At 53.4% G+C, this 27,478-nt stretch overlaps 1 protein-coding gene across 2 annotated transcripts; it reads left to right on the top strand.

Annotated features, from left to right (window-relative positions):
• Positions 1 to 566: 566 nt before the first annotated feature.
• Positions 567 to 27,250, top strand: STARD10 (StAR related lipid transfer domain containing 10). 2 transcript variants are annotated; one of them, XM_027039761.2, is made up of 7 exons: positions 567 to 686; positions 4,866 to 5,176; positions 23,062 to 23,209; positions 23,819 to 23,922; positions 24,599 to 24,716; positions 26,530 to 26,582; positions 26,833 to 27,250. In XM_027039761.2, exons 2-7 carry the CDS (start codon positions 4,970 to 4,972, stop codon positions 27,076 to 27,078), a joined length of 876 nt encoding a protein of 291 aa, XP_026895562.1. In that variant the 5' UTR covers positions 567 to 686; positions 4,866 to 4,969; the 3' UTR covers positions 27,079 to 27,250. The 2 variants fall into 2 exon arrangements, with proteins under 2 accessions (XP_026895562.1, XP_026895561.1); XM_027039760.2 differs by lacking the exon at positions 567 to 686 and adding an exon at positions 4,272 to 4,476.
• Positions 27,251 to 27,478: the final 228 nt, after the last annotated feature.

The raw sequence follows: 27,478 nt of genomic DNA, 5'->3' as shown, positions 1-27,478 counted from the left end.
CACTAGGCATCCTGTGCTTTATCTGGCAACTCTACTGTGGCACTCTAGGTGACCTGGTGTGCCCAAGCGTGTGTACCTGTGTCAGGCGGGCCGGGCATGACACTGAAGTGGTGTGTGGCTGTGTTGTGACTTTGACAGGGCATCAGTGTGATGGTATGTGGCTATGACGGTGTCACCAAGAGAAGCCAGGTTGTGGGTGACTCTGCCAGTATGGCTCTCCATGACTCCCTCAGACTCTAGCTGCTCCCTCAGAGCAGGGTTTGGGCTGTTTGCTCAGTGGGGTAAAGAACCGCCCTGGGCAAACACTTAGATCCGGCTCCAGATGGGACTGGGATCCAGAGCTTATTGCCACCTGCCCTCAGACTGTAAAGGACACGTCCCTCTCAAGGCCAAGCCAGCCCTGGGGGCCTCAGAGTGCTCTATCCTGGAAGGGGGGCCTCTGGAACCACCTCTCTACTCTGCTGCTTCCTGGTGACCTCACACAGGTCACGTCCAATCTTCTAGAACAGTGCCTCCAGGACACTGCTTTGTTACCCCAGGCAACCTGGGAATTTCTCCACCCAAACTGGCAGGCCAAGTTACCCCTGATGAGGGGGTAGGGGGAGAAGGGGCTGGGGGGGGGGGGGGCCTTCTCCTCATCTCCCAGAAGGGAGATCAGGGCAGCCATCTGTCTGTCTAACTAGATGGTGAGTAGGAGGGAGAACCCAGGAGCAAGTCAAGACTTGGTGGCCCCTCACCATCCAGGACACTGGGCAGGGTGGGGACCCTGGGCAGAGGCTGAATCTTAAGACAGAGAGAGAGGATGGTGACTGTGCTAATATCACCCCCAGACTAGTGAAAGGGATGGCATACAATGGAGAGCAGGGTTAGAGCCTTGGGTTAGGAGTTGGGAGACCTAGGTTCTTATTTCTGTTTTGTCGCTGCTAGCTGGGCCTTTGTTTCCCCATCTGTACAGTGAGGGGCTGGGTACAGATGACATTAGTCTGAGGACCTTCAGTTCTGATGGGGACACAGTCGGGGGAGTAGGGGAGAGTGTTAGGGACCAGGTCATGGGTGGCTCCAGGCAGGTGCCCTGACCCCTGCTCCAGTGTCTGTCAGGGGTCTGTGAGCAAAGTCTGGTGTGAATCTCCAAAAAACCACCTGCCCCCATTCCGGGAATCACAGTCCTGAGGTACTAGAGATTCCCACATGGGCTCTGACTTGCTTTGTGATTCAGGGGTATCCCTGTGCCTCTCATGGCTTCAGCTACTCTCTCTGTGAGGGGCACGTGTAAGACCTAGCACTTGCTCAGTGCCCTAGGTAATGATTCCTCACATTCCCATGACACCTCTCAGTTTGCTAAGCACCTTCTTCTCATACAAGCTGCTCCCTTCCACACCCACTCTGATTCCTGCTCTGTGATGCCCCATTCTGGGGTTCGGGACCCAGACGGGAGCCAGACCTGGGCCCCGTCCTGGGGGCCCAAAGAGATACCTTGATCCACCTCTGGTGGAGGGGCCCTATGGCTGGGCAAGGGTCTGCAAGGGGCAGAGTGGGGTCATGCCTTGCCAACCTTTAACACTGTTTAATCTTTCATGAGAATCTTAACCACCATCATATCAAGATGTTACCTTAGCACTTTTTGTTGGAAACATGCCATTTTTGGACAGTGTATTCTCTCTACCTCCCCTCCCAGTTATATTTTTGGTTATTTGGGGGTGAAACTGACACATGTACAACTCTTTTCATTGCAATAATTCTCAGTAGGTATTTTTATTTTAGATGAAGAAACAGGCTCAGAAAGGATGTGTCACCTGCCCTTGGTCACACAGCTAAGAGATAGGTGTGGCTGGGATTTGAACCCAGGTCCATTTGTGCTGCCAGGTTGTGCAGGGGTGGCCAAGTCCTAGAACTCCTCCCCAGACTCCTCCCCTAGATCCCCTTTCCCAGCCCTCCTGGGCTCACTGTTCCACCCTTGAGCAGACAGGGTCCTTCTCTCTTGCTCGGGGTGTTTAAAGGTCATGTTTGGGAGACTGTCATAAACCCCTGAGCCAGAGACACCTAAATTTGGGGGGGGGGTGAGGGAGGGGGACTTGCAAGGGCAAATTAATGATAAATAGGATGGGGAGTGATTCTGCCCATCCACTTGGCTAGCTAGCCTGGCCTGAACCCAGGACCCAAGGTTGAGCCCAAGGCATGGCTATCCAAGCAGGGGTACCAGGTCACTTACTTCTGACCCAAGACCTTCAAAAGATTCATTCTTGGTTAATCTCTGTTTGGATTTGAGTAATGGTTTGGTTTCTGCCATCTGTACCTCTCTGTCAATCTTCTGTTACTACTGTCAACCTAGCCTTATCTCTTTTACCCTGGACTGGGTGATGGGCATGAAAGGTTTACTGCCCTTGTGCCTGCTGTCTGCTGAGATGTTATTGGAGCCCTAAGGAGGCAGGATCCACCAGGCCAGTGCTCCCATCTCTTTTCCTTATCGTAGATCCCAGAGGCTACAGTTCACAGAGTAGGCCCTGTAGACTCTTTTTGGGTCTCCCACTGAGCTGTGTTGTGGGAGATAAAACACAATCTGGTTGTGGCCGTCAGCTAAAACCACTGAGGCCAGGGGAGGGGCAGTGACCTGCCTAGAGTTAGGGTGGAGACAGAGGAGGTACATAGCAGAAAGCCATAGCCCTGTCTTCATCTTGAGCCCAGAGCCAGGTCCCCTGCCACCACTCCTACACATTTAAAGAATGTGGGTTAGAAGGGGTGGGGGTGAGTATCTGACTATGCCACCCACATACTGGAGATCTAAGGTGATCACACTTCATGGGGACCTGCAGCTCATTTTACAGGATTTAGTTTGCAGAACGCCCTTTGAGGTCATCTGCCATCATGGCTCCCTGCTCACCCCCACTCACTTATAAAATTGGGCCTGATTCACAAATATATTGGAGCCCTAAGCACTGTAGGAAAAAACACCTCTATTTGTGAACACACTGTGACAACTCCTCGTTTTTTCTCTAGCACCTTTAAGAAAAGCTCTTCCATCCCAGAGATCTAGGATGGTGAGGCTAGGAGGTTATACGTTCTTACTCCTTCATTCCATAGATGGGAAACTAAGGCCCAGAGAGCATGGGGCAGCCAGAGCAGAGAAAGGAACCTGGGGTGAGAGGAGGCTGTGACCTGGATACTATTCAGGATGGCTATGTACTCACTGTGTAACACTGGGCAAGTTAGCTGTTCATCCAGGTGAGCTCACCAAGGGCCCTCCCTGCCCCTCTGTGGTCAAAGGCCAGTCACTGGAATGAGTGAATGCTCAGCCTTGGGCCATCTGCCACACTCATGCTGGCCTGGCCTCAGAGAAGTTGAACTATTTATTGGCCTCAGTTCACTGGAAGTGACTGGAGGCAAAGCTGGCACTAGGACCCAGGGGGCAGGTGGCAGCCTCCCAGGCTGGAAAGGGTGGCTGCAGTGCTGGTGGACCTATCTCCCCCCCCTCTCCCCCCCCCCCCCCCCCCCGTAGCTTTGGAGCCCTGGCCAGCTCTGCCTGGGGAGGGTCAGGGGAGCCCCAGAACTCTGGGGCCAGGTGCTGTTGAGAGCCTAGTCTAGTCCATGGGAGGTTTGTGGACAGGTGCTGGGATGCTCAGGGCAGATGGTGGTGGACAACTGCCAGAGTCCAAAGCTGGAGGGGGGCCTGGTAAAATCCCCCAGCTGGGAGTAAGACTGGAGTGGAGATTTTACCCAAGTCTGGTCAGTCTATGAACCTTGAGGCTAGTGGGCTGGATCAACTTCCTCCTGGGTTTGTGAACCTCACTGTGAACTGGGTTAGAAGTGTGTAGGCTTGGCGTGCCTCGTGGTTGGTGGGGGATGCAAGCTTTGGCATCTCTAAGTTGCTCTTGATTGTGGCGGGGGTGTGTGCCCATGTTTGGGTCTCTGGAGTGTCGTGTGGGGGCGTCTCTGGGATGTCTGGGGACAGCATGCCTGTGTGTAAGTAGGTTGTTGCAGGGGTGTATAGCTGTGAGTATGGGAGGGGGGTGGAGAGAAGGGGCTCACAATTAACTTCCAGAATCCCTCTTCAAGCACCTCAGAGGCCCTCCTCTCAGAGTCCACTCTAACTCGGCCCTTTCCAGCCCCGTCCCCAACCCTAGCTTGAGGACCAGCGCTCTCCCGGCCCCGTCCCCCTCCGGGGCGGGCGGGGGCGGGCGCTAGGACCCTGCGGGGCGGGGCGGGGCGGGGCTCCGAGCTCCGTCAGCTGTACCTCCGCAGCTTGGAAAATACCGAGCCCCGGGGAGCGGAGCCCCCGAGCCTCTGAGCCTAGCCCGGAGGGAGGGAGAAAGGGAGGGGGCGCGCGGGGCGGGGGGGGGCACGGGGCGGGGCAGGGCGGTGGGACCCACTGCTCCTCCCCCCGGAGCCCCCGCGCGGCCCCGGTCGCCCGGGCAGCAGCGGCGGCGGCTGAGGCGCTCGCACCCCGGGCCCTAGCGGGCCCCCGCGGAGCAGCGGGCACAGGTGAGCGTCCGGCTGGGCGGGCGCCCCACCCCGCCCCCACCACCCGCCCGGCGCGCAGCCCGCGCCGGCGCCGCTGCCGAGTTAGTTGAGCCGGTCCGGCGGGCACTGCGCGGAGCCCCGCCGGACCGTCCGTCACCTCGGGTCCTGGCCTCCCCTGGGTTCCGGAAGAGCTCTTGAGGAGCCCCCGCACCCGATACGCGGCCCCCACTCCGGCCCTAGGGAGGTCTGGGGTCGCTCCTGGGGGTGGCCCCCGTGACTGCCCTGTGCGGTTCCGCGCTCTCTAGCGGGCCAGCCTCTGCCTGTCTCGAACTCTCCATCGGCCCAGGACCCCGGACAGCCCCACCCGCGCCCCCAGCGCACTGACTCCCGTCCTCAAACCGGTCCTGCAGGTCCCAGGAAGGTGGCGTCAGCATCTGCAGCCGCGTCGACGTTGTCGGAGCTTCCGCGGAGGACCCAGGAGAGCGGGACTAGGACCAGGGCGCTGGGCCTCCCCATGGAGAAGTCCGCTGCCTCAACAGAGCCCCAAGGGCCTCGGCCAGTCCTGGGCCGCGATAGTGTCCAGGTGCCCGACGACCAGGACTTCCGCAGTTTCCGGTCAGAGTGTGAGGCCGAGGAGGGCTGGAATCTGACCTACAGCAAGGCCGGCGTGTCTGTGTGGGTGCAGGCTGTGGAGATGGATCGGACCCTGCACAAGATCAAGGTAGGATTGCCCTGCCCCACGTGCAGCCTCCACTGCGCCCTTGCTGCCTCCGACAGGGAGTCCCCTGCTCCTCTGCAGGGCCACAGACACCTGGTCGGGCACCTAGACTCAGAAAGAGTTTCCTGCCAGGGAACCAGGAGGAGGCACAGTTTGTTGGGCAAGGGCTCCTCACACAGATGGGCCAACTGAGGCCTGGAGAGGGGGTGTGACTCACTCTGGCTCACTCAGCCAGAACCCAGGCTTCTGCATGCCCTTGCCTGCTCCTGGGAAGTGGGCTGCTGCCAGGCCTGAGAGAGTGGTCTCCTTCTGGGACTGCGCTGGCCGTGCAAGTCTTCACTGGGTCCCTGACTTGAGTCATCCCAGGTGGGGAGACTGAGCCCTTCTCTCCCTAATTCCTGGTCTGTCCTCACTCTCCACAGCCCTGGGTGCCAGGGACCTGATTCCTTCTTGCCTGATGTGCTGCTCTTCCCTCTTCCTTCCCTGGCTGCTCCCAGAGTCTCCTGCAGGGACTTAGGGTTGTGGTTGGCAGATCCTGAAGGCAGGGACTTGGATGTCCCTGCTTTACACAGGGCCAGGCTATGGGAGAAGGGGGCCAAGGGAGGCCAGCAGATGCAGGGCAGACACAGGCACATCAGCTCCCTCAGAGCCTAAGCCCCACTCCTCAAAGTCCCATGACTTTCCTCTTTGCCTGAACCGGGCAGGCTTGAGGTTTGGGACCCAATGAGCCCACCACCCCTTGGGGCCTAGATGGGGCAGAGGCTGGTGAAGACTCTGGTCTAGAGGCCTCGGTAGCTCCCCCCAACACATCTGGTATTGCTGTGAGTGCCTCATTTCGAGGGAGGAAATTCTCCCTTAAATGGGTCCTTGGCAGTAGGTTGTGTCCTTCACTTCCCTTGCCTTTCCCTTGCCCTCCTCTTTCTGCTGCCCTCCTCCCGGATGTAGGGGAGTGTATTCCTGTTGGGGGGGTAGAGGGCAAGGGCACTGGACTCTGAGGGCACTCCTACCCAGAACCTGCTGTCAGACCTAGCTCTGGCATCTTGACTTCATACCACGGTCTAAGAAAGCTGACCTTCCCTCTCTGACCCTATGCCTTTCTGCTTTACTAAATCTTAGTCATTTACAGCTTTGTCCATCTGTCCCATGTGGCCTTCTGGCTCATGCTTTCTGCTTTCTCTTCCCCATCGCCCCCGTGACTCTCTGTCTGCATCCCAGCTATCTGATTATCTCTTTCTCTCTGGGTTTCCATGTGTGTCTCCCCATCTGGGACTCTGCCCAGGCCTGAGGGCCCTGGGCCAGAGGCTTTCTTGGGGCCTGAACTGTGTCTGAGGCTGAGGAGCAGGGAAGCACAGGGCAGCTGGTGTGTCCCAGCTTAGTGCTCTCTGAGGGCAGGGACAGATCCTATCCCTCTTTACATCCCTAGCATCCAACACAGATAGAGCAAGGATGTTGTTTGAATGAAGGATGGAAAGAAGGAAGGAACAGACTGAATGAAAGGTGAGCAAGGTTGTTGTGAGAACAAGGTTGTTTTCCTGTGATCTGGGAAAGGCTTAAGGCTCTCCAGAAGGGGAAGGTCTGAACTAAGTCCAGTACTCCCACCCTCTGTGTCAATAGGGCGGAGCTGCCTCCTCCAACTGGCTTGGTTAATGAATAAACCCAGCCCAGTCCAGGACTGGAGTTGACGGGTCTTGGGGCCAGACTGCCACAATAGACCCCTTGTGGCCAGATCAGTCTTGTCAAGTGGACTTCCTTGGGAGAGGAGGGGACTTGGAAAAACTGGGTGTTGTGGTCCCTAGCTGGGACCTGGATCCTCCTTCCCTCTCAGACTGAGCAGAGTTTGGAGGTGCCAGAAGACCTTTTGCAATCCCTGTTTCATACTCCCTCCTCACTGGGGTGTAAGTGAGGACACTGAGGCTCAGAGAAGGGCAGAGGCCAGTCTAGGGTCACATAGCCAAGTCCTAGAAGGGCCAGGCTTGGAACCCAGATTTCCAGTCTCCCAGCCTATCTCTCTCTGTTCTCCCCACAATGGAGATAGAGTTGGGGACAGGAGGCAAACAGAGCTGGAGCCTAGGATGGAGGCTGGGACCTTGGCTATGGGCATCCTGAGCGGCCAGCCCCCTGACTCCCCATCCCCTCAGCCCAGCCAAGTGGAGCTCTGGGAGATGGGCAGGAGTCTCTGAGCATCCCATCCCCAAGGTTCCAGGATTCCCAGGTTCCATGCAGGAAATCTCATTTCTGATAGGAGTCAAGCATCTTTTCCATCTTCAAATTTGCCCTCAGACCAGTCCTGGGCAGTAGTAGGCTTGTCTTCATGCTACAAAGAAACTGAGGCCAAGAGTCACTTGCTTAAGATCACAGAGCAGCTGAGGCAGGCATAGGACCCAAGCCAGCCTGACTCCAGAGCACCTGCCCCCCTCTGCTTGGGCTCACATTGTTAGTCAACGTTATGGCATTTGGCCCCATCAGTAACTCTTTGAAGTACACGGTGTTCTCATAATCCCATTCTTGTTTGATAAATGAGACAGCTGAGGCCCAGAAAGGGGAAGTGACTTGCCAAGGTCACACAGCAGGTCTGAAGCCAGAGTCCCCAAGGATGATTGGGTCACTCCAGGGGGCTGGGACTCAACCACAGGTGTTTGTTTAGCTTTTGACCCCTTACCTCATCCTGCCCCAGCCTGTCTGTGGGCCTGCCCCTTGAGCTGGGAAAGCCAGCCTGCACTCTGGACATGCCCTGTTCTCGTGATCCTCAGGTGGGGGTGGGGGTAGGGTTCCATCTGTCGGTCTACCTTATTGATTTTCTCCTCATCTCCCTTCCCCTAGACTTATCCTCTCCCTGTCCCTGTGTCCAGAGGTCCCCGAAAGCCACTGTAGCTCTGGTCCCAGCATTTGGAGCAAAGACAAAGGGGAGAGGTTGTTGGAGGTCATCTCTACCCTTTTCCTCCCTCCTGGCCTCCAACATGGCCTGGCCTGACCTCAGGTCTACACTGTGCTTTGGGCACTGGAGAGGAGGAAGACACTGCCTTCTGAGAGGTCCGGCCTTGTTCCAGAGGCAGATGTTGAACACAGATCCTGGGTCCAAGGCAGAGGGCAGATTGGAACCAAACCTAGGTCTCTCAATGCCCAGGCCAATGTCTGAGTGTATGAGAAATGCAAAACTAAGGGGTCTGCCAGTCATTTAAGCAGGGCCAGCTTAAGTCCATTCCTGGCTGTGGTATCCTCTTCTGTGGATTACCAATGGTATGTCCCTGCCCTTTTCTGGGCTATTTCTCCATTTCTGCCTTGGGACTTTCCTGGCTCTAAGGGCCTCTGAACTAATGGGACTCAAGGGCCCATGGGAGAGAAATGAGGAATGAGGGGAAGAAAGCAGGAGGTGACATGGCCTGCCAAGCCCTGCCCTTGATGCTCATGTGCTCAGACTCTCCAGTGTTGCAGCCTGCCTAACCTTGTGCTTGGCTAGCCATGTGAGAGGCAGAGGAGATCTGGTCTTGTCTTCAGAAGTTTCCAGACCCTGGTAAAGAGAGGAAGGACAGTTCCAGGTGACTTCTGCCTACCACACGGGGCAGATGTTCACAGGCAGACCACAGAGGCAGGAGTGGGCCTAGTGAGCAGGGTCCTTGAGGGGCTTGGTGGGAGGTCTCTTGAGGGACTGTGGCTGAGAACCTGAGGTTCCTCTTGCTACAGGAAGCTGAGCAGTAGGGACCTGTCTTCTCTGACTTCCTTTCCTATGGCTCCTCCCCTTCTGCTTTGGAGAAAGCTCCTCGGCCCCTCCCTTCCCTATCTCACTGTCCACCTGCTCCCATAAGGCACCCTCACCCCACCCCCTCCATACTCTCAAGTCTGTTCCCTCTAAGTGCCTCAGGTCAGAGGTGGTTGGAAACTTTACGGGAAGTCTTTCTGGGCTAGGCTGAGTCTCTGGAGGAGAGAGCATGTTGTCCAGAATCATGGCCTTGGGCAGGTTGCTGCCGCCACCTAGGCTTTAGCTTCTTCATCTGTTGAGTAGTGCTGCCCTGCCTGTCTTTGGGCACTTCATTCATTCATTTACTCATTGAGTGAACATTCACTGATAGCCTCTCTGCCTGGCCCTATGCTGAAGGTTAGGGACAGAGAGGAGGATCAAGCCCAAGCGCTGCTCTCAAGGAGCTCTTTTGTGCATGGACAGACACTTGTCACAGAAGCTATGGAGACCCAGAGGGGGCCTCTGAACCAGCTTGGGGGCCAGGAAAGGCTTCCTGGAATGCTCAGGTGATCCCTTTGGAATTAGGTGGCGAATGAGATGGACAAGTTTGATTGCATTGGGAGCCTTCCATATAGAGGAGCAAGCTGTGCAAAGCCCAGAGGTGGGAAATAGAGTAGTACATTAGGAGACTGGCAGGTGGTTTAGTATGGAGTTGGAGATGATTAGAGAGCTGGACCAAGGCCTCAGAACATGGGTCCTGGAGGTCCTGGGATGCTGGGCTGGGGCGGGGGTGGGGGTGGGGGGGATTCGATAAAGGAGGTAGGAAGTGGAGGAGGAGGAAGAGGAAGGGGAGGATACTGTGTTTGTCTGGATAGAGGTGCTGAGTCCTGTGTGAAAGCAGGGGCTGTGGGGAATGGAGCAAGGGATTGCATCCAGAGAGATTTAGGAGGGATAATGGATGGGACATGGTGGTTATAGCATAACCCTTTGCAATGTGCAAACTGTATTGTGCAGGCTGGGGTGTAAGACTGTGGATATGCAGCCCCTTTGATGCCTGCCTTGGTGGGTGAGGAACCTTGTGAGTTTGAGCAGAGTGGGGGTAGGTGCCTCCAGTCAGTGTCCCCCTGGGGCCAGAAGAGCCCTTAGTCCCCAGGCTGGCTCTGTGCCTCCACACCCGGCTCCCCAGGCTCTGGCTTTTAAACTTTAACGAGCCCCAGCTCAGTTTCCAGCCCAGAGTCTTTAAAGTTTCAGGAGATGAGAGGAAGGAGGGAGTCCTGGAGACGGATGGGTTTTCTTTCTTCCTTTGCATCTCCATGCCTGGCTGGGCCACCTGGAACCAGGGCTGTGGGTGCTATGACTCCAGAATCTGGGACCTTGGCTGGGCCACTCCAGCTGGTTCCTGAGGGGCTAGGGGCCACAGGCCTGGCAACCAGGTTGCCACCATGATAGGATAGAAACCTTATTCCAGCCCTGATCCTTTACCTTGGCCTCTGACCTAGGCAGATGAGCATGTGCCAACAACAGGTGGGAGGAAAGCTGTTCAGAGCAGGTATTAGGCTTGAGGTGTCCCTGTTCTTCTTGGCGCCTCACTTTATCCCCTCTGGCATGCTTGCACTGGGCTCTGTGCTTTGGGGCCCTTGAACCTTCAGAAACACAGACAGTGAAAGAAAGTGGCAGGCCCAGGACTTAGTGGTGGATCCCATGCCAAATATAGGTTCCTCTCACCTGTCATTAGAGAGCCTGGGGCAGGTGACACAGGGCCACTGGAGCTATTCTCTAGGGCTTTAACCTAACATTTGCCTCCCTGCCTCTTATCCGAGGCTCCCTGAAGACAGATACTAGCTACTTCTGATATCTCTAGAATCTTTATGTACTGGGGCAGGTGAGAAATGCCTGCACATGTACACTGTCCCCCGCAGCACACACACATGGGAAGTAGGGGGATGAGTACTGTGGTCCTGGGCCATTTAATCTCATCCTTGGGTTTCATGCCACAACTTGCATCTGCTCCTAGTTGCTGAGATCCCCTCTACCATCTCCTGGCACCCACCCCCCGGGCCCCCCTCCCCATCTCTGGTTCCTTCCAGGTTGCCTGGGACCTGATTCTGGACCAAAAAAAGTGATAAAAGTCTAAGGCAGAGGCTTGGCAGAGAGGATGGAGTTCCCTTGTGTGTCTCTGACATTCATTCATTCAACACATTTTTATTGAGCACATACTATATGCCAAGTATTGCGTTATATCCAGGAATTTAGTGGCAACTCAGACAGATCAGACTCAGCTGTTATGAGGCTTACATCCTAAGGAAGAGACAAGAAGAATAGAAGCAAACAGATCATTAAATAAGATACCAGATGGTGGTTATGGTGGTGTTATGAAGACAGGATGGTATGATAGGGGTTGTCTGGCCTTCTATGTGCGGATCTTCTGTTTGTGGAGCTGGATTGTGGGTGACTGCGTGTGTGATAGGGTCCTCGGTTGGGTGGACTGTGAGCCTCTTCACATCTGCCCAGGTGACATCCCTGGGGCAGAAACCTGACTGGGGTCAGTAAATCGTATTGAATGTATGTATGTGTGTGTATGTGTGTGCATGTGTCTGAGGTGGTGTGTATGTACCTCTGAGTGTGGGACTGTGTGTTTCTGTGTCTGGTGTTACTGTGTGTGTGAGTCACGCCCCCTCACTGCAGCAGAGTTGTCTCTGATCCAATTATGTCTCCTCAGCTGTCTCCTGGCAGCTCTAGCCCCAGGCTCAGTGCTGGTTCTGCCACAGTTTTCCCCTCCCTACCTCCATCCAGCCTCCTGACCCAGCCTCTGGGCCTACCTTTGGGTCTCAGGGTCTCCTCTTAGGGTGTGTTCTCTGTCCCCATCTCTGATGGTTACTGCTTCTGCCCTTAGGTCTCTACTCGTCCCCTTTCCTCCATTTTTTTTCTGTATCAGTTTTTTATTCATTCAACAAACCTCTTCTCATACCTCCCACCCACTCTGCCAGCCGCCATGCCAGTGCTGGAGACACTGGGCCCTGCTCCTGAAGCCTAGTGGGGAGACTGACAAAGATGGGGACAACCTTCCAAGAGAACTCAGGCAGAGGGATGCCAGTGGCTGGCAGCGTGGGGGGTGTCTGGGTGGGGCCTTGGGAGCCCAGCAGGAGCCAGGTGGCAAGCTGAGCAATTCTCACTGAATCCCTCAGTGGGGTAGGCTCCCAGAGGCAGGAGTGCAGACTGAGAGTGAGAAGGAGTGGAGGCGGAACCAGAGTGAGGAGGACATCTTGGAGTTGGGATCTGGCCTGAAGGCAGAGAGAGAAAGATAGCAGGGACTTTCAAGCTGGGCAGTGCCATCATCAGCTCTGGGTTTTAGAAAGCTCCCTCGCTGCTGGGGAAGCACTGGCCTGGGAGCCAGGAGACCAGAGACAAGGATGCTGCTTCAGTGGTCCAAGCAAGAATGAGGAAGCCTGCCTCGGGTTGGTGAAGAGGAGCTGTTGGAAGGTCATGGCTGAATGCAATCCCAGGAATGAGAGGGAGGGATGAGTCCAGAGCCATGCCTAGGTTCTAGGCACTGGAGGGGGGCACAGGGCAGTGGGTATTGCGGTGGATAACACAACAGTACTGGACATGGTGAGTGAGAGCCTGTGGGCCGTCCAGGGGGTGATGCCCAGGAGGCTGTTAAAGATGCTGTCTGGAGCTTACTAGAGAGAGTGCTTTGGGGGCATCGGGCAGTCTCTGGAGCCCTGGGAGGTGTTTATCCAGTTTGTGTTTGTCTTGATGTCTGTGTGCCAGCCCTGGCCATTGTCTCGTGTCTTGTGTCACTAGTCTCCCCCATCCCTTCCTTTTCTTCCAGGCCCACCCACTCTCTGTCTCTCTCCTCTCCTCCCTCTTCTGTCTGGCTCTCCCACCTCCTCCAGGGCTGGAGTGGCAGGAGCTCCAGACCAGGAGGTCAGCTTCTGACATGTCAGAGCAGGATGGTTCTCACTGCTGCGCAGCTGGGGCCTGCTGGTCTAGAGTCTGAGGGGTGCAGTATGGGTCCAGGGAGGCTGTTGGAGACTTGGGGGAAGGACAGAGGAAGGAGGCAGAGCAGGTATGAGTCACTCAGCGCTGGATGGAGAGCCTGCCTGAGCAGACTTAGGAGCCCTGTCTAGGGGAGGGATGGCAGCACCTGCACTCTCCATAGTCTCAAGGGGACCCCAATTTTGGGGAGAAGATGGTTTGGAGGTATTTGGTGCCAGATCCCTTTCCCTTCAGAATAGAGGGCCATAGGGCTTGTGTGGTCATAGTACAGGTGGGGATACTGAGCTAGAAGATGGGGGAAAGAGCCCCTGCTCTGGGCTCACACCACACATGCTCTCTGTGTCCTTCCAGCTCCCCTCACTCCAGACAGAGCCAGCCCCAACGGACCCAGCCCCTAGCATGGATCCTCAGGGACAGGCCTCACCTGGCCAGGTGCTCGCTCACCTGGAATTCCTTGGGTCCTCCACAGAGCAGAACCTTGTTCTCAGGGAATAGCCTTGGTGAATTGTGGGTCACACTGGGTTCTGTGTTGGTTCCTCTCTTCACTTTTTTGAGCTACCATTTACAAATGGGCATAATCTTCCCTCCTCCCAGGTAATTGAGAGGATGGAATTAAATGAATTTGTGAAGCTCTTAGCACACCATTAACTTTTGCTGAATGGATGAATGAATGAACAGCCTGAGGTTCTCTAGGGACAGCTCCATTTCCTCCCACCTCCTTCCATGTTCACTCAGGTTACCCAGTGGAACTACCTGAGCCCTCCTCTTCCTCCAGCCCCCAGGCTCATGCCAGCACCTCTGCCCAGAGCTCTTTCGCCTCCTTTTCATCTGAGTGCCGTCTGCTCTTCCGTTTATCCTTTAGGACTCCACTTAGGTGCTCCTCCTTGTAGCTGCATCTTAGCCTCCTGCATCCTCTTCCCTGCCCTGCCCACCCACGGTTGTCATTGCCTGTGCAGCTTTGGTGGGGGGGTCCCCCTCTGGTTCCACTCCTAGCATGGTCAGATGATGTGGAGCCTTTCTAAGCAACTCAGCATTAACATGGGCAGCCTCGGGCCCCATCTCAGCTCAGCCCAGACTTCCAGATCCAGGGAACAAGGACCTCCAGGTTCTGGACAACACTCTCAACTCGGAGAAAAAAGTATAGTTTCTATGTCTTGTATAAACTGTGTTGTACCAAGAATCCAAAAAGGAAAAATAAATCACCAGAGCCTCAATTCCTGAGTAAAACTTTTTCCTTGGTTCCTTTCAACTCTCACGCAAGAGTGTACATAATTTATACATACTTTAGACCTTGGCACAGGTACAAGTTTGTATCTTCTTTTTTCATTTAACATTGCATCTGTAAAAGTTTCTTGTATTGCTACCGAATTATTAATTCTACATTTCCAGCAGCTGCTCCATGCAGGCCTGTTCTGGGTTCTGAAGGTTCAGAGCCTGCCCTACCCTGGGTGGGTGGTGGGGAGCCGTGCGCAGTTCTCAGTAGCTGGGCAGCAATCATCCAGGTGATGTGTCTTAACCCAACCAGACCCAGCTGTTGGTGATGTTCCAGGTTCTCAATATATTTTGCTAATTACAAATGCAATAATATAGTCATAAATATTGTAGCAAGTTTTTTTGGTGTTTTTTTTCTGAGTATAAATTTCTGGTCCTGGAGTTCCAAGAATTGAGTTGAGAGACATTTTTATGACCTAAAAAATATTTGCCAATGGGGGAGCCTGGGTGGCCCAAGTCGGCTAAGTGTCTGACTCTTGATTTTGGCTCAGGTCATGATCTCATGGTTCACGACATTAACCCCCGCATTAGTCAGCACAGAGCCTGCTTGGGGTTCGTTCTCTCTCTCTCTCTCTCTCTCTCTCTCTGCCTCTCCCCTGCTCATGCTCATGTGCTCTCTCTCTTTCCCTCTCAAAATAAATAAATAAACTTAAAAAAATTTGCCAAATAGTTTTTCAGAATAGTGGAACCAATATTTGGTGTCACTAACTGTGTAACAGTTTTAGCATGTCCTCACAAGCAGTAAATATTTTGTATAATTTAGCTAATTTACTAAAATATAAATTCGCACCTCAGTACCATTTAAATTTACTTTTCTTTAACTATCAGAACTATTAAGGATCTTTTAGCAAGTCCCAGAATCTTCCCTGAACTTGTCTCTGACACCTCCTACCCCTACACTGCATTTTATGTAAGGATGATGGCAGAAGGAGTAAGGCTCAAGTGCCATGGAGATTTTTACAAGTCTAGGAGGTTTTCACCAAGATTCTTCCTTCTGAAGTCCACAGAAGCTCTAAGGACCGCTGGCCATGGCCCCTGCACTCTAAAAGTCAGAGAAGCCTACACAGGCACAACCTCTTTTCTGTCTCACCTGTCCATCCTTCCCTTCAGAAATACTTCTTTACTAAACCATGCCAGATACAGGGGGTGCCAAGATGAATAAGGGGGCCACAGCACTGTGGGCCAATCAATGCATTGCAATGCATGCTGATAGAGGGAAGCCCTGGGGGTGGAGGAGACAAGAAGTAGGCCCCAGGTCATCCTAAAAGATTTAAGGACAGGAAGGGCTGCCTGGACAGGGAACAGCCAGACTGAAGTTTGTTCAAAAACAAAATAGGGAAGGAGCCAGAGAAGGAAAGTTCTCAGAAAGCAGAACTGATGAGACCTCTCTCCTCCTGCATCCCATTCCCCACTTTCTATCCAACCCCTTGTGTCAGTGCCCTTGAGCTATTCTTGGGGTTTGGGGGGACATGGAGGAAGGTCTTAGAGGTCTGCATTCTGGGAGCTCCAGAAACCCAGAGGCAAGGGTAGGTGCTTTATCAACTTGGCTTAATGCTGGCTTCTTGAGGCCTTTGGGAGAGACAGTGGGGGCCCCTGGGAGGGGTCCCTTCAGAACAGGAGGCAGAGGCTCTGCTGAAGCTGAGCCTTTCACCTGCTATATGCCCCAGGCCAGGCTGCATCTCTCAGCACCAGGGCTGACATGGAGCTGGCAGTGCCCGGTTGTGTGGGCTGTGATGGGGGAGCAGATACATTTTTGTAGGGCCCTGGTGGAAGAGGGTTGCCCATTTGCTCCCTGTCCATCCACACTGTGGAGGGATCTGGGCATTTTTGTTTTTTTAAACTTTGTTCCCTGGCCCTGTATATCCTGCCCTTTGGGGATTAGCAAGAAGGTGCTCCTGTAGGCAGGGCCTGAGAAGTCCTGGGGGGGGGGGGGTGGCACTGGGGCTTGGGGCTGGAGGAAGAGCAGCTGCTGTTGGGGCTTTCTGTACAAGCCTCACTTAATCCTCACAGCTCCGTTCTGAGGGGAGGATTATCTTTGTTTGACAGATGAAGATACTGGGACTCAGAGCTGAAGTCCTTTGCCCAGGCCAAGGCCAGGAAAGCAGGATGTAGCTGGGCAGAGGCCTGTCTGCCCTAGGCAGCCTGGAACTGCTATGTAAACATGAGCCTGTGTGTGGCCTGGCTGGGTCTGGTGGGGCAATGCAGTGGCTGAAAGATTCTCGGGGGTCTTCCAGGTGCAGAGCACCTGGGTGGAGTTTTGGGAAAGTACAGCTCTGTCTTTGAGCCCAGTGCAGTCTGAGGGTGGAGTCAGGAACTCTGCTCTGAGGAAGAATGTCTGAGCTTCGCTTTCCTGGTGAGCAAGCCCTCCGAATCCGATGAGCTCTGCATAATAACCGTCAATTAACTAAGACAGTCTCCAGTTGCCAGCATGTTGTTTGATCTGGGCCAGTCCTGCCCCTTGATGAAGGTAGCAGAAAGCCTTAACAATCTGGGGTCAGACACACCCAGGCGATAGTTCTCTGCTTTACCACTCTTAGCCTTCAGGCCTTGGTCAATCCTTGTAATGCTCTGGGCCTCAGTTTTTGCATCTGTAAAATGGGGATGATGATACCCATTGGGGTGTTGGGAGGATAAGAGACAGTATTTGTACAGGATACAGCTTGGCATTGCAGACAACTGGCAGAGGCGGTTTGACCTACATGTCAGCTCCTATGGGGTCCATGGGCCAAGTGTTGTTGTCTCCTCTGTGATGATGACTTAGGCAGTGATTTGGAGCCATTGGTACATGGTAATGGTTATTGAGGTTGTGGTTATCATTCAAGGCTGTGATTGATTTGATAGTGAGTACCCCACCCCTAGTCAGGAATGCTTCCTTTGATTTGAATATGGTTCTGTTAGGAAAAGATGATTTGCATAACAGTTATTCCTTTTACAACACTATTAAAATGCAGCATTGTGAGTAGTCAGCACAGCCTGTGGGATGTTTCAGAGCCCACACGAACCCCTTACCTTCTCTGGGCCTCACTCTCCCCAGTGGTAACTGAAGAGTGTGGAGGAAGAGATAATCTCCTGGGTCCCTAGGACTGTGGGATAATCCGTGTGTTGCACGTATCCCACGGGCAAGGATACTGGAGACCTGGGGTAAGGGCCAAACTTGGATCCACCTGTCTGTCAGTTTGCAGGTTACTGACCTGGCCTTTGGCCCTCAAGGCCATACCACAGCCCTGTGGAGGTGACCTTACTTCTTGTCCCCTGTCTCGGCTCAGCTATCTCCCTGGGTCCTGGGAGATACTGGAGCCCTCCTCCCCACCATTTCCCTCCCTCTGTGGAGATCCCTCCTTCTCTAAAGCTGAGCACTGGGAAGGCCTCCAGAGAAGCACAGGGCAAGGGTGGGAGAGAAGAGAGGGGCACAATGAGACACAGCTTGGGCACTGGATCCTGCTTGGTGCTTAATTATTTATTTATTTAAAATGTTTATTTATTTATTTTTGAGAAATAGAGAGAGAGCGTGCACAAGTGGGGGAGGGGCAGAGAGAGATGGAGACACAGAATCTGAAGCAGGCTCCAGGCTCTGAGCTGTCAGAGCAGAACCCAATGCAGGGCCCCAACCTACGAACCACGAGATCATGACCTGAGCTGGTTGGAAGCCTAACCAGCTGAACCACCCAGGCGCCCCTGTACTTATTTTTTTAAGTCTCCAGGTATTTGTACTCACCGGTCCCTCTGCTGAAATGCCCTCTCTCCCCTTGCAGCACTTCTGCCCCTTTTCCTTTTAGGCTCTGTTGCCTTCTGCTCCCACAGTTACTGTGCCCCTCCCCCCCACCCCTACTCATTCTCTGCTGGGATTCTGTGTCCTTGTCTCTCATGCTACCCACTTGTTGGGGCCTCTGGCTCATCTCCAAGTTCCTCCTGCCCAGTTGCAGTGTCCTGGTATATAGCAGACTCTAGAAAGAAAGTGGTGGATAGATAAATGGATGGACCAATAGGCAGGCCCCAGGATGAGGCCAGAGAAGCATAAAGGGCACAAAATGCAAATGTGACCTGGTCCTATCCTGTGGAAGCGTGAATGGCTGCTCATGGAAGCCAGCTGAAGTCCTAACAGCTACTATTTTTTGAGTATTTACTATGTGCCAGGTATATTGCATACATGATCTCGTTTAATTGAATCACAACATCCCCATGAGATAAGTACTCTTATTATCCTTGTTTTTCATGTGAAGAAACTAAGACTCAGGAGCTTGTGCCCAAGGGGAAGGAACTGGAATGGGAACCTGGGATTGCCAGGCTCAAAACCTGCAAGAGTCTTCCCTGGTGGCCCTCTTCACTTGTCCAGTCCCTTCTGACCATGGCTCCGTAGGACTAAGTGTGTTGAGGGTTGAGGGTGTGCAGGTCCCAGGGCTTCTGAGCAATTCCAGTTTTCTACCTCCTGGGGCTGGAGAGAGTGGAGTGTGGGAAATACGGTCTGTAGTTTTTCTGGTGTCACTTGCTCCCTCGGGGCCACAGTTTTCTCAGCTGCAAGTCAGCTTCCCCGCTGTAACCAGGCTTTGAGGGTTTTGCAGCTCAGCATGGCTCCTTGACTGAGCAACCCAGAGCAAACCCCCTTCAGTTCTGGCTTGCAGGGGCAGCTCCCAGATGTCCAGAGGAAGTGACTGACTTGCCCAGGGCCCAATGGCTGTGGGATCCAGTCACAGGCCTGCCCCCCAGGTGCTCTCCAGTGACTCACTGCTACCCCCACCATCCCTCTGAAGGCTCTTAGAATTACACCTCGCAGATGTGGCAGCTGCCACAGTGGGCAGGAACAATGCCCTATGTAATCTACCCCTCTTGGCATAGGCCCCTAGCTCCTGGGGGCTGTGGAAAGAGCATGGCTGGGAGCCAGGCGGGATGAGGACGCCCACGGTCACTCTCCACTCTGCTCTCTGGACCAGCCACCCAGCCTGCCTGTTTTGTCACCTGCGGTACCACCGCCCCAGCCAGGGTTTCCTGCCCTGCCAGCAGAGCGCCACTGCCGGCCTTCCTGCCCAAGAGCCTGCCACCAGCCTGGGAAACCTTTAAAGTTCCCCTATTTTGAAGATGAAATGTTATCGCTTCTCAGCCTTTTGGCTAAGATCGAGTGTAAAGATGAAATGTTATGCAAAGTTTACACTCAACTGCCAGGTCTGTCTTGGGTCTGTCTCGTGGCCATGCAAGCCCCGCCTACTTCCCGCTATCTCAGAGGGAGGCCTTTGGTCCTGAAGCCACAACAGCCCTGAGCGGTGTCTGGGCAGTGTGGGCCTCTCCTCAGGGTGCACCCAACCCCCAGCCATGAGTGCACCTGGGTCCTTGTGCACGCTGAGCCTGACCAGAGGGAAGAGGCAGTCCCAGGTAGGGTTCTAGCCCAAGAGCATAATTCTGTCGTCACTGCCCCTCCACACACTCACTGCCCAGGATAACACCTCTGAGGACTTGTAAAGCCAAGTCAGCTTGGCTATAGAGAAGTTCTCGTTTCCTCAGAAGCCACACGTGAGTGGTCCTTGATGGTTGAGGGTACAGGAAAATCCGGTTTTGAATCCCTGCTCTGCTGCTTTCTTGCTGTCTGATTCAGACAGGTTGCTTAATCTCCTGAGCCCTAGTCTTCTATGCACAGCACAGGAGTAATGCCAGCTCATAATTTGGGGTGAAGAGTGAGCTTGCATTGAATGTCTGCTGCAGCGTCCAGACCTCCACACAGCTGCTCAGTACAGATCGTCCGGCTGCTGCTGCTGCTGCCAGTTTGACCTCTGCCTTCTTCCCCCACGCCTTTCTCACCATCCCAGCCCTTCCCTCACTCTGTTCACTCACTCACTCACTCACTCACTCACTCACTCACTCGTTCCTTCACACGTGTCATTAGTCTCCTTAGGTGTGATGGGAGTTCCTGGGTACTTCCTTGACTTTCACAACCCTGACACTCAGCAGGGGAGACTTTTGTAAAAGTCCCTTATTTGGGGTTTGTCTGATTTTTCTAATGACTGGATTTCGGTTATGCATCTTTGGCAGAAATGTCACCTAAGTGTTGCCTGTATTCTCTTCGTTGCATTCTATCAGGCAACACCCAGTTGTAACTTGTCAGCACAGAGCCCAACGTGGGGCTTGAACTCATGAACAGCAAGATCGTGACCTGAGCTGAAGTCAGACGCTTAACCAACTGAGCCACCCAGGAGCCTCGAATAATCTGTTACTATACTATTTTATTTTTTCATTCTATTTTGTATGTTAGAGACAGAGCGTGCATGTACAAGCAGGGGAGAGGGGCAGGAGACAGAGAGAATCTTAATCAGTCTCCATGTTTAGCACAGAGCCCGATGTAGGGCTTGATCCCACAACTCCAGGATCATGATGTGAGCCAAAATCTGAGTGGGACACTCAACTGACTAAGCCACTCAGGTGCCCTGATTATCACTATTTTGATACTCGGGTTGTCCTAGCTTTAGCCTGTGGTAGGTGGCCAGTTCTCCTAGTTTGTCTGGGATGGAGGGTTTTCCTAGGATGTGGGATTTTCAATGCTAAAACTGGCAAAGCCTTGGGCAGACCCTGACAAGTCACTCACCCAGTCAGTGGGAGCCCTTCCTCTGGCTCCTGTATCTGCTTGGCAAGGTCCCTATCATTCTGTGAGTATGTCCTTACTTTCTGGCACAATAAGATGTTACAGGCTCATCTTATCTCACCCAGCCCCAGAATCCTGAATTTCTCTAGGAAAACCTGGAACCAGGACCTTTTGAGTATTAGTGGAGAAGAGGTGCCTGCCTCCATTCTGCAGAACTGACCTCCTCCTTTGTGCCCTCACTGGGCAGTTTAGGGCACCTCTCCATTTTCAAGTTGGTCTCCTCCCTCAACTAGAAGCCTCTCAAGGACAGGTCTCAGATTCACCTCTGATTGTTTTGTGCTCTGCACAGGACTAGAATTGGGGCTGTTAGTTAAATGACTGGATCTAGACTCATAACCTTCCTCATGGATCAGAAAAGCAGAGAGGGAAGGTGATTTGTTCAGACTCACACAGTGAGTTTTTGCAGGCTAGAATCTGTCCTCAAACTTTGATTTTGTCTGTCTTGTCTTTTCTTTTTGCAGTTTTATATCTTTATTTGAAAATCAGCAATTAGTTCTCATCCACATTAATTGTCTGTAGATTTTTGAAAGTGATGTGGGTACGCAGGTAACTAAGGCACAGAGCTTGTTTGAATCTTCATCCTTGTTAGTTTCCTGGACAACTGCACACAGATATAGTATGGAACATTCCTTATTCCTTTGGCCCAAACAGCTTTGTTGAGCCTGGTGTCAGTGAGCTTCTGGAGTTCCCATCTCCATGGCAAATTTCTGTGTCTCTTTGGGGGCCCAAAGGGCACACTTCTTGAGACCAATTCCTTAGATGCGCCTGTGAATGTTGATGGTGTGTGTTCCCTGGTCACTACCTCACTGATGGTAAACGGCCCTTCCTCTCATCATGCTTCTTTACAGGAGCCATTCTGCTGGGCCCTGGTTGAGACGACTGGAGAAATGTGAATATGCTCTGAGTGTTAGATGTGCTGAAAATTAACTGCAACAAAATGGTAGAGATTGTTGCCTGAAGGCTACAAAATGGAATGCACAGAATAATCTCATTCGGGGGAAATATGCACAAAAAAGGCTTGGGAAGAACAATCACTAAAGTGTTAACAGTGGCAATCTCTAAATGATGAGAATATGATGGTTTTCTTTTTGCTCTCTGTATGTCTAACTTTCTAAAACATATAGTACTGTTTCTACAATAAGGAAATGATTTAAGTAGAAAGATCTCCCAGAGATACTGAGAGGTACACTCACCACATGCCAGGTACTATCCCTTTTTTTTTTTCCTTCTCTCCCTACACCCACCCCCCATCCCTGCCCTTCTTTCTCCAGCCACCAGTGGAGGTGTTACCTTTATTTCTGCCAGGTACTATCCTAAGTGCTTTATACACATTACCACATTTTGCTCTCACAGAAATACTCGGAGGTATCAGCCCAATTTTAGAATTAAAAAAACCAAAGTTTGCTTTCTATGTGTTTCCCGTGGCACTGTCTGAATGCCCAGGTCTGGGAGACCTTTTTAAATGACATAAGAAAACTTGTCCAGTTGCTGAGGGGACCTTGAGCCTAGGCTTTGAGCTTTTGGGTGAAAACAATCACCGAATAAGGACGTGAACTAAGTTTCACCTTGCTGAGTGCAAACCTAGCAAAACCTAGCTCTGTTTTTACTTGCTTCCCAGACATATGATCTGGGTTAAATCCCAGCTCTGCTGCTTACTAGCTGGGTGACCCTAGTCAAGTTACTTAACCTCTCTCAGCCTCAAGTTCCTCTTTGCATTTCTTGTCTGGCAGAGTTGTTTTGAGGGTTAAATAAAAAAGGGGATCCTTGGCTCTTCTCTCCCCTAGACGGAAAGTTCTTTGAGGACAGAGCTAAAAACTGTAAGAAATCCAAAGATATTTGTTGGATGAGGGAAAAAAAAAGGTAAATTGTATGGTCAGGTGGTGAGTACCATGGATGAAAGAAAGCATCCATTTAGGTATTTGTTTGTTTATGCCTTCATTTCATTTAGCATGTAACCATACCAGATTCTCCGCTGAGTCAGCCATGATCCTCCACCCATGAAGATCAGTGGTCTGGGAGGGCATAGATATAGAGACTTAGTGTACGGGAGTCCAGAAGGTCTGGCCTGGTCATTCAAGAAGGCTTCCTGGAAAAGGAGACTGGGATGGAACGGGAGGTTTGGTGGGAGCTGAGATGGGGGAGATGGTCTCTGGATACAGGGGCTGTCTCTCTCCTCGCACGGGTGGCTTCTGGGAGGGCTGGACAGTTAAGCTCTTCTTGATGTTCTTTCTCCCCTTCTTGCCTGTCTGCCCTTTGGTCTCCTGGCCGGGGCTTTTAGCCCTGTGTGACCCTAACAACCCATGTGTCTGTCTGCAGTGCCGGATGGAGTGCCGCGATGTGCCAGCTGAGACACTCTATGACGTCCTACACGACATTGAATACCGAAAGAAGTGGGACAGCAACGTCATTGAGACTTTCGACATTGCCCGCTTAACAGTCAATGCTGACGTGGGCTATTACTCTTGTGAGCAGGCGCAAGAACACTGATCCTAGCCTCCCTGCTTCCATCCAGGCCTCCAGCCCAGCTTCCTTCTCCCACCTTTCCTCCTTGTGATCACTCCCATGGCCAGGCTGCTCAGAGACCTGAGTGCTAAGATGTAGGGCTGCCCTCCCTGACATTTCTGTCCACTCCTAGACCCTTGGGCACACACACGTACACTCACAAACACATACGCACTCCCATGTTCATGTATACACACTCCACACACATGCACACAGAGTCATGTACACACTCCATGGCCACATGCCACATATTCACAGTCACACATTTTCTGATACACACACCCACAATAATATATTCACATTCACATATACAGACAGGCCAGGCCAGCAAGGTAAGGGCCGTGTGAGGTTGTGAGCAGGAATGGCTGGTGACAAGAAGGGAGAGGGTTCTGTCTCTTTCCTAGTGTCAGCTCTGGGATTGTGGTCTGGTGGGTGGGTGGGGGGTATATCTGTTTGGATCAGGGGGGACTGGCGATTAACTAGGCATCCCTGTGTCCCTGGCTTCTGCTATGCCCTCCCTTGCAGGCAGGCAGGCCAGAGGTCTTGCTGAACTGTCCCTTGCCCTCCACAGGGAGGTGTCCAAAGCCCCTGAAGAACCGTGATGTCATCACCCTCCGCTCCTGGCTCCCCATGGGCACTGATTACATCATTATGAATTACTCAGTCAAACATCCTGTGAGTCTACCTGCCTTCCCTGCTGGGTGGGCAGGGGAAGGTCCCAGGTATGGCTGGGCCAGCAAGCCTGGCCCAGGAAGAGGCTTCTGGCTACTACCATGACTTTCATGTGACTTCAGTCTGGGCACGAAGCTCTCTGGCCCTCAGTTTCCTTACTATATAGTGAGAATAATGGCTCTTGTCTCCCTGCTCAGCTCTCAGGCAGATGAGAAGAGGGTGAAGTGAGCCATCACTGTGGGCAAATGGGATGGGCTGGCTCGGAAAGGGGGTGCAAGTAGTAAGAGGCAGGGCCTCTTACTTCCCTGAGGCTGGGCCACCTTGATCTCCACAGCAGGCAAGACAGGCAGGTACAGCTGGCCTGGGCAAAGATGAGTGCATGTGTGAATGCCCATGTATGTGCTCATGACCCCTGACTCCAGACTGAGGGCTTTCCTGAGGGGAACAGGGAAACCTTGAGAGGCAACAGTGACCTAGACTGAGTCCTCCCTTTCTCCCTATCCCAACATCAGGCCTGTTCTGGAGTGGATGCCAGGGGATGTGAACTAACTGACTCTGTGTGTGTGTGTGTGTGTGTGTGTGTGTGTGTGTGTGTGTGTGTGTGTGTGTGTATGTACTCATAAAGACACTTCTTTTGTCCCAACCCTCAGTCTCACCTCCCTTTGCCTTCCATCCCCAGAAATACCCACCTCGGAAAGACTTGGTCCGAGCTGTGTCCATCCAGACGGGCTACCTCATCCAGAGCACGGGGCCCAAGAGCTGCGTCATCACCTACCTGGCCCAGGTGGACCCCAAAGGTGAGGGCTTGGCCCTGGCAGCTTATCATGGGATCCTTTCCTATACCACAGGAGATATGGCCTGATCCACTAGGGATCAAAAAGAGCCTGTGTTAGGAGCTGTTTTGTATTTTGGGGCATCTCCAACCAAAATATCATTTGAACCAAGATTTGAGACTTTATACTGGTTTGAAAAGCAAAGGCCAAAGTGGTAGCCATTGCTCCATGACAAAGCTTGGAGCTCTTTTCCTGGGCTCCCACACCTCCATGCTCTGACTGGCTTCCTGCTTACTGTCTGCTTTCACTCCGTCTGTCTTGCTAGCTCCCATCTTCTGCCCATCCCAGAGGCCCTGAGTTTTCCAGGCTTTCCCCTTGGGAAGGTTCAGTTACTCCCAAGACTTCTGTGGCCAGCTGACATGTCTCTCTCTGCTGGGAACCAGATCCCTTGTGGCCATTGGCCTCCTGGACTCATCCCTTAAGATGTCTTCTGGGACCTGAGACTCACTGTGTCCAAAGCTGAACTATGAACTATCTCCCCTCCTAGTTTTCCCCTTCTCCTAAACCTCCCCCTAGTCACCCATACCAAGAACCTGGCGGTTGACTGGGATGCCCTCTGCTCAGCTCCCAGGTCTGGCCACCAATTCTTATTGATTGTACCTTCTAAACAGCTCCTGAATCTGTCATTTCTCTCCATAGTCAACGACCTTCTCTGTCCATACAGCTACAGAGGGATTTTTCCCAAACATGCATTTCCTCATGATTCTCTTCTGATTCAAATTCTTCTGTGACTTTCTGTTGCCCTCAGAGTGAAGTCTAAGCCCCCTCCCCACATTTCCCAGTCCTTCCTCACACCTTACACCGTCCCACCTCCCTGTCTAGGCAGCTTTTTCCCTCATCCTAGAAACCTCTCTCCTCCCTTACGCATGCCCCCAGGACTGCCTCACATGTCACCTCCTCTGTCCCTGATGCCCAGAGTTACCACTGGCTCCATGTTCGCAGGCCCATTCCCCTCTAGCAGAGCATTTGGTACACTGTCGCATCTCAGACAGTGAGTTGCTCTTTGGGTCCCTGGGGCTGGCCCAGAGTAAGTGTCATGGAGTGGATGTGGAGTGTGAGTGAATGGGTGAATGTCTCGAGGACGGGTAATCCCTGAACATCTTTGCCCGGGTGTGCCCCAACCCCACCAAGCACCCAGTGATGTAGGCCCAGGGCTCCCTAGCACCTCACTGACTGAGTGTGCTGGGTGTCAGAGGCAAGAGCAGACATTTGGGAATGAGACAGGGTGGATGGTTGGGCTACCAACTATGGATTCCAGGTGAGCCCAGGATGGGGAGCTTAGCCAAGAGGCCTATGTAGCAGCTAGGCTGCCTGGGGTAGGGGGCTTGGGAGGACAGGTAGAAGGTGGGGTAGAGCATCAGGGCCATTCACAGGTTGGGTATGAGAAAGAATGTCAGTGGAGGGGAGGTGACAGGCAGGAGTTTGGTGGGTCAGGATTTCAACCCACTTGTAGCCTGTGGTCACTTAGGACCCTGTGGTTTTCTTCCATGCTCTGGGGCTTAGCAGAGGGACAGGAGGGGTATAGCAGGTGGGTTTGGGGGAGGGGATACGACAGAATTGAGCCTGGGGACCTTGGTCTGAGACAGAAAGAGAGAGTGAGGATGATGAAGTCTTACAGGACTTGCCTCACAGCCTCCTCCCCTCCCATGGAGAAGAGGGTAGCCTCCTTGGAAGCCCCAGGCTGGAAGGAATAGGTTGATATGTATGTTTGGAGGGAGCTGGGTCCCTGAGGCTGCTTCTTCCCTTCTCTCCTCATTACTCTTCCCTGCTCTCATAGGCTCCTTACCCAAGTGGGTAGTGAATAAATCTTCTCAGTTCCTGGCTCCCAAGGTGAGTGGCCTTGGGACTTTGGGATATGTAAGCAGCGGGAGAGGGTTCCGGCTGAGGGGGTGGATCAGGGATGGAGACTGGGAGTCAGGGGTGGCGGAGTCAGGGCTGAGGGGCGGAGTTATGAAATGGGCTAGAGTCAGGGTCCCGGGAGCGGGGGACTGAGCCACTGGAGGGCGCAGGCCGGGAAGTGGCGAAGACTCAGTCCCACGCCGTGTCCACCCCTGACTCGGATGTGTGGCGGCCCCCCCAGGCCATGAAGAAGATGTACAAGGCGTGCGTCAAGTACCCAGAGTGGAAGCAGAAACATCAGCCGCACTTCAAGCCGTGGCTACACCCGGAGCAGAGCCCGTTGCCGAGCCTGGCGCTGTCGGAGCTCTCCGTGCAGCACGCGGACTCGCTGGAGAACATCGATGAGAGCGCGGTGACGGAGAGCCGGGAGGAGCGCACGGGCGGCGCGGGCGGTGAGGGCAGCGACGACGACACCTCGCTCACCTGATTGTGGCACCACCGCAGGGACCTAGACAAGATGGAGTGGGGTCAGGGGTGGCGGATCCTCCCGCTTTCTCCCCTCCCCCACCGCCTGCGCCTCCTAGGGACGCTGGGCTGGGGCCCAGGCTGGCGCTGCGGCCCCACTGGACACAGCCCCAATAAACGATACCACAGCCTCAGCTGGCTCGTCGCTGTGCCTGTTTCCCACCTGCCCGGGCATGACCACTGACCACCGTCGCCTTTAATCCCCTTGTTCTAGGGTTCATTTTGTTAATTTTATTATTAATCCCCTGGCCTTTGCCCCTTTAGACATCCCCTCATTTCCCCATGTGTAGGTGGAGTATGTGTCAGGTCGTCACCCCTTCCTCCTGTCCATGGTGTGTTCTGTTTTCCTGTGTCTGTTCCTT

This window comes from Acinonyx jubatus, chromosome D1, assembly GCF_027475565.1.
Source record: "Acinonyx jubatus isolate Ajub_Pintada_27869175 chromosome D1, VMU_Ajub_asm_v1.0, whole genome shotgun sequence".
Lineage (NCBI taxonomy): Eukaryota > Metazoa > Chordata > Mammalia > Carnivora > Felidae > Acinonyx > Acinonyx jubatus.
The sequence above is the reverse complement of the archived record's forward strand: the minus strand, read 5'-3'. Positions and strand labels throughout refer to the sequence as shown.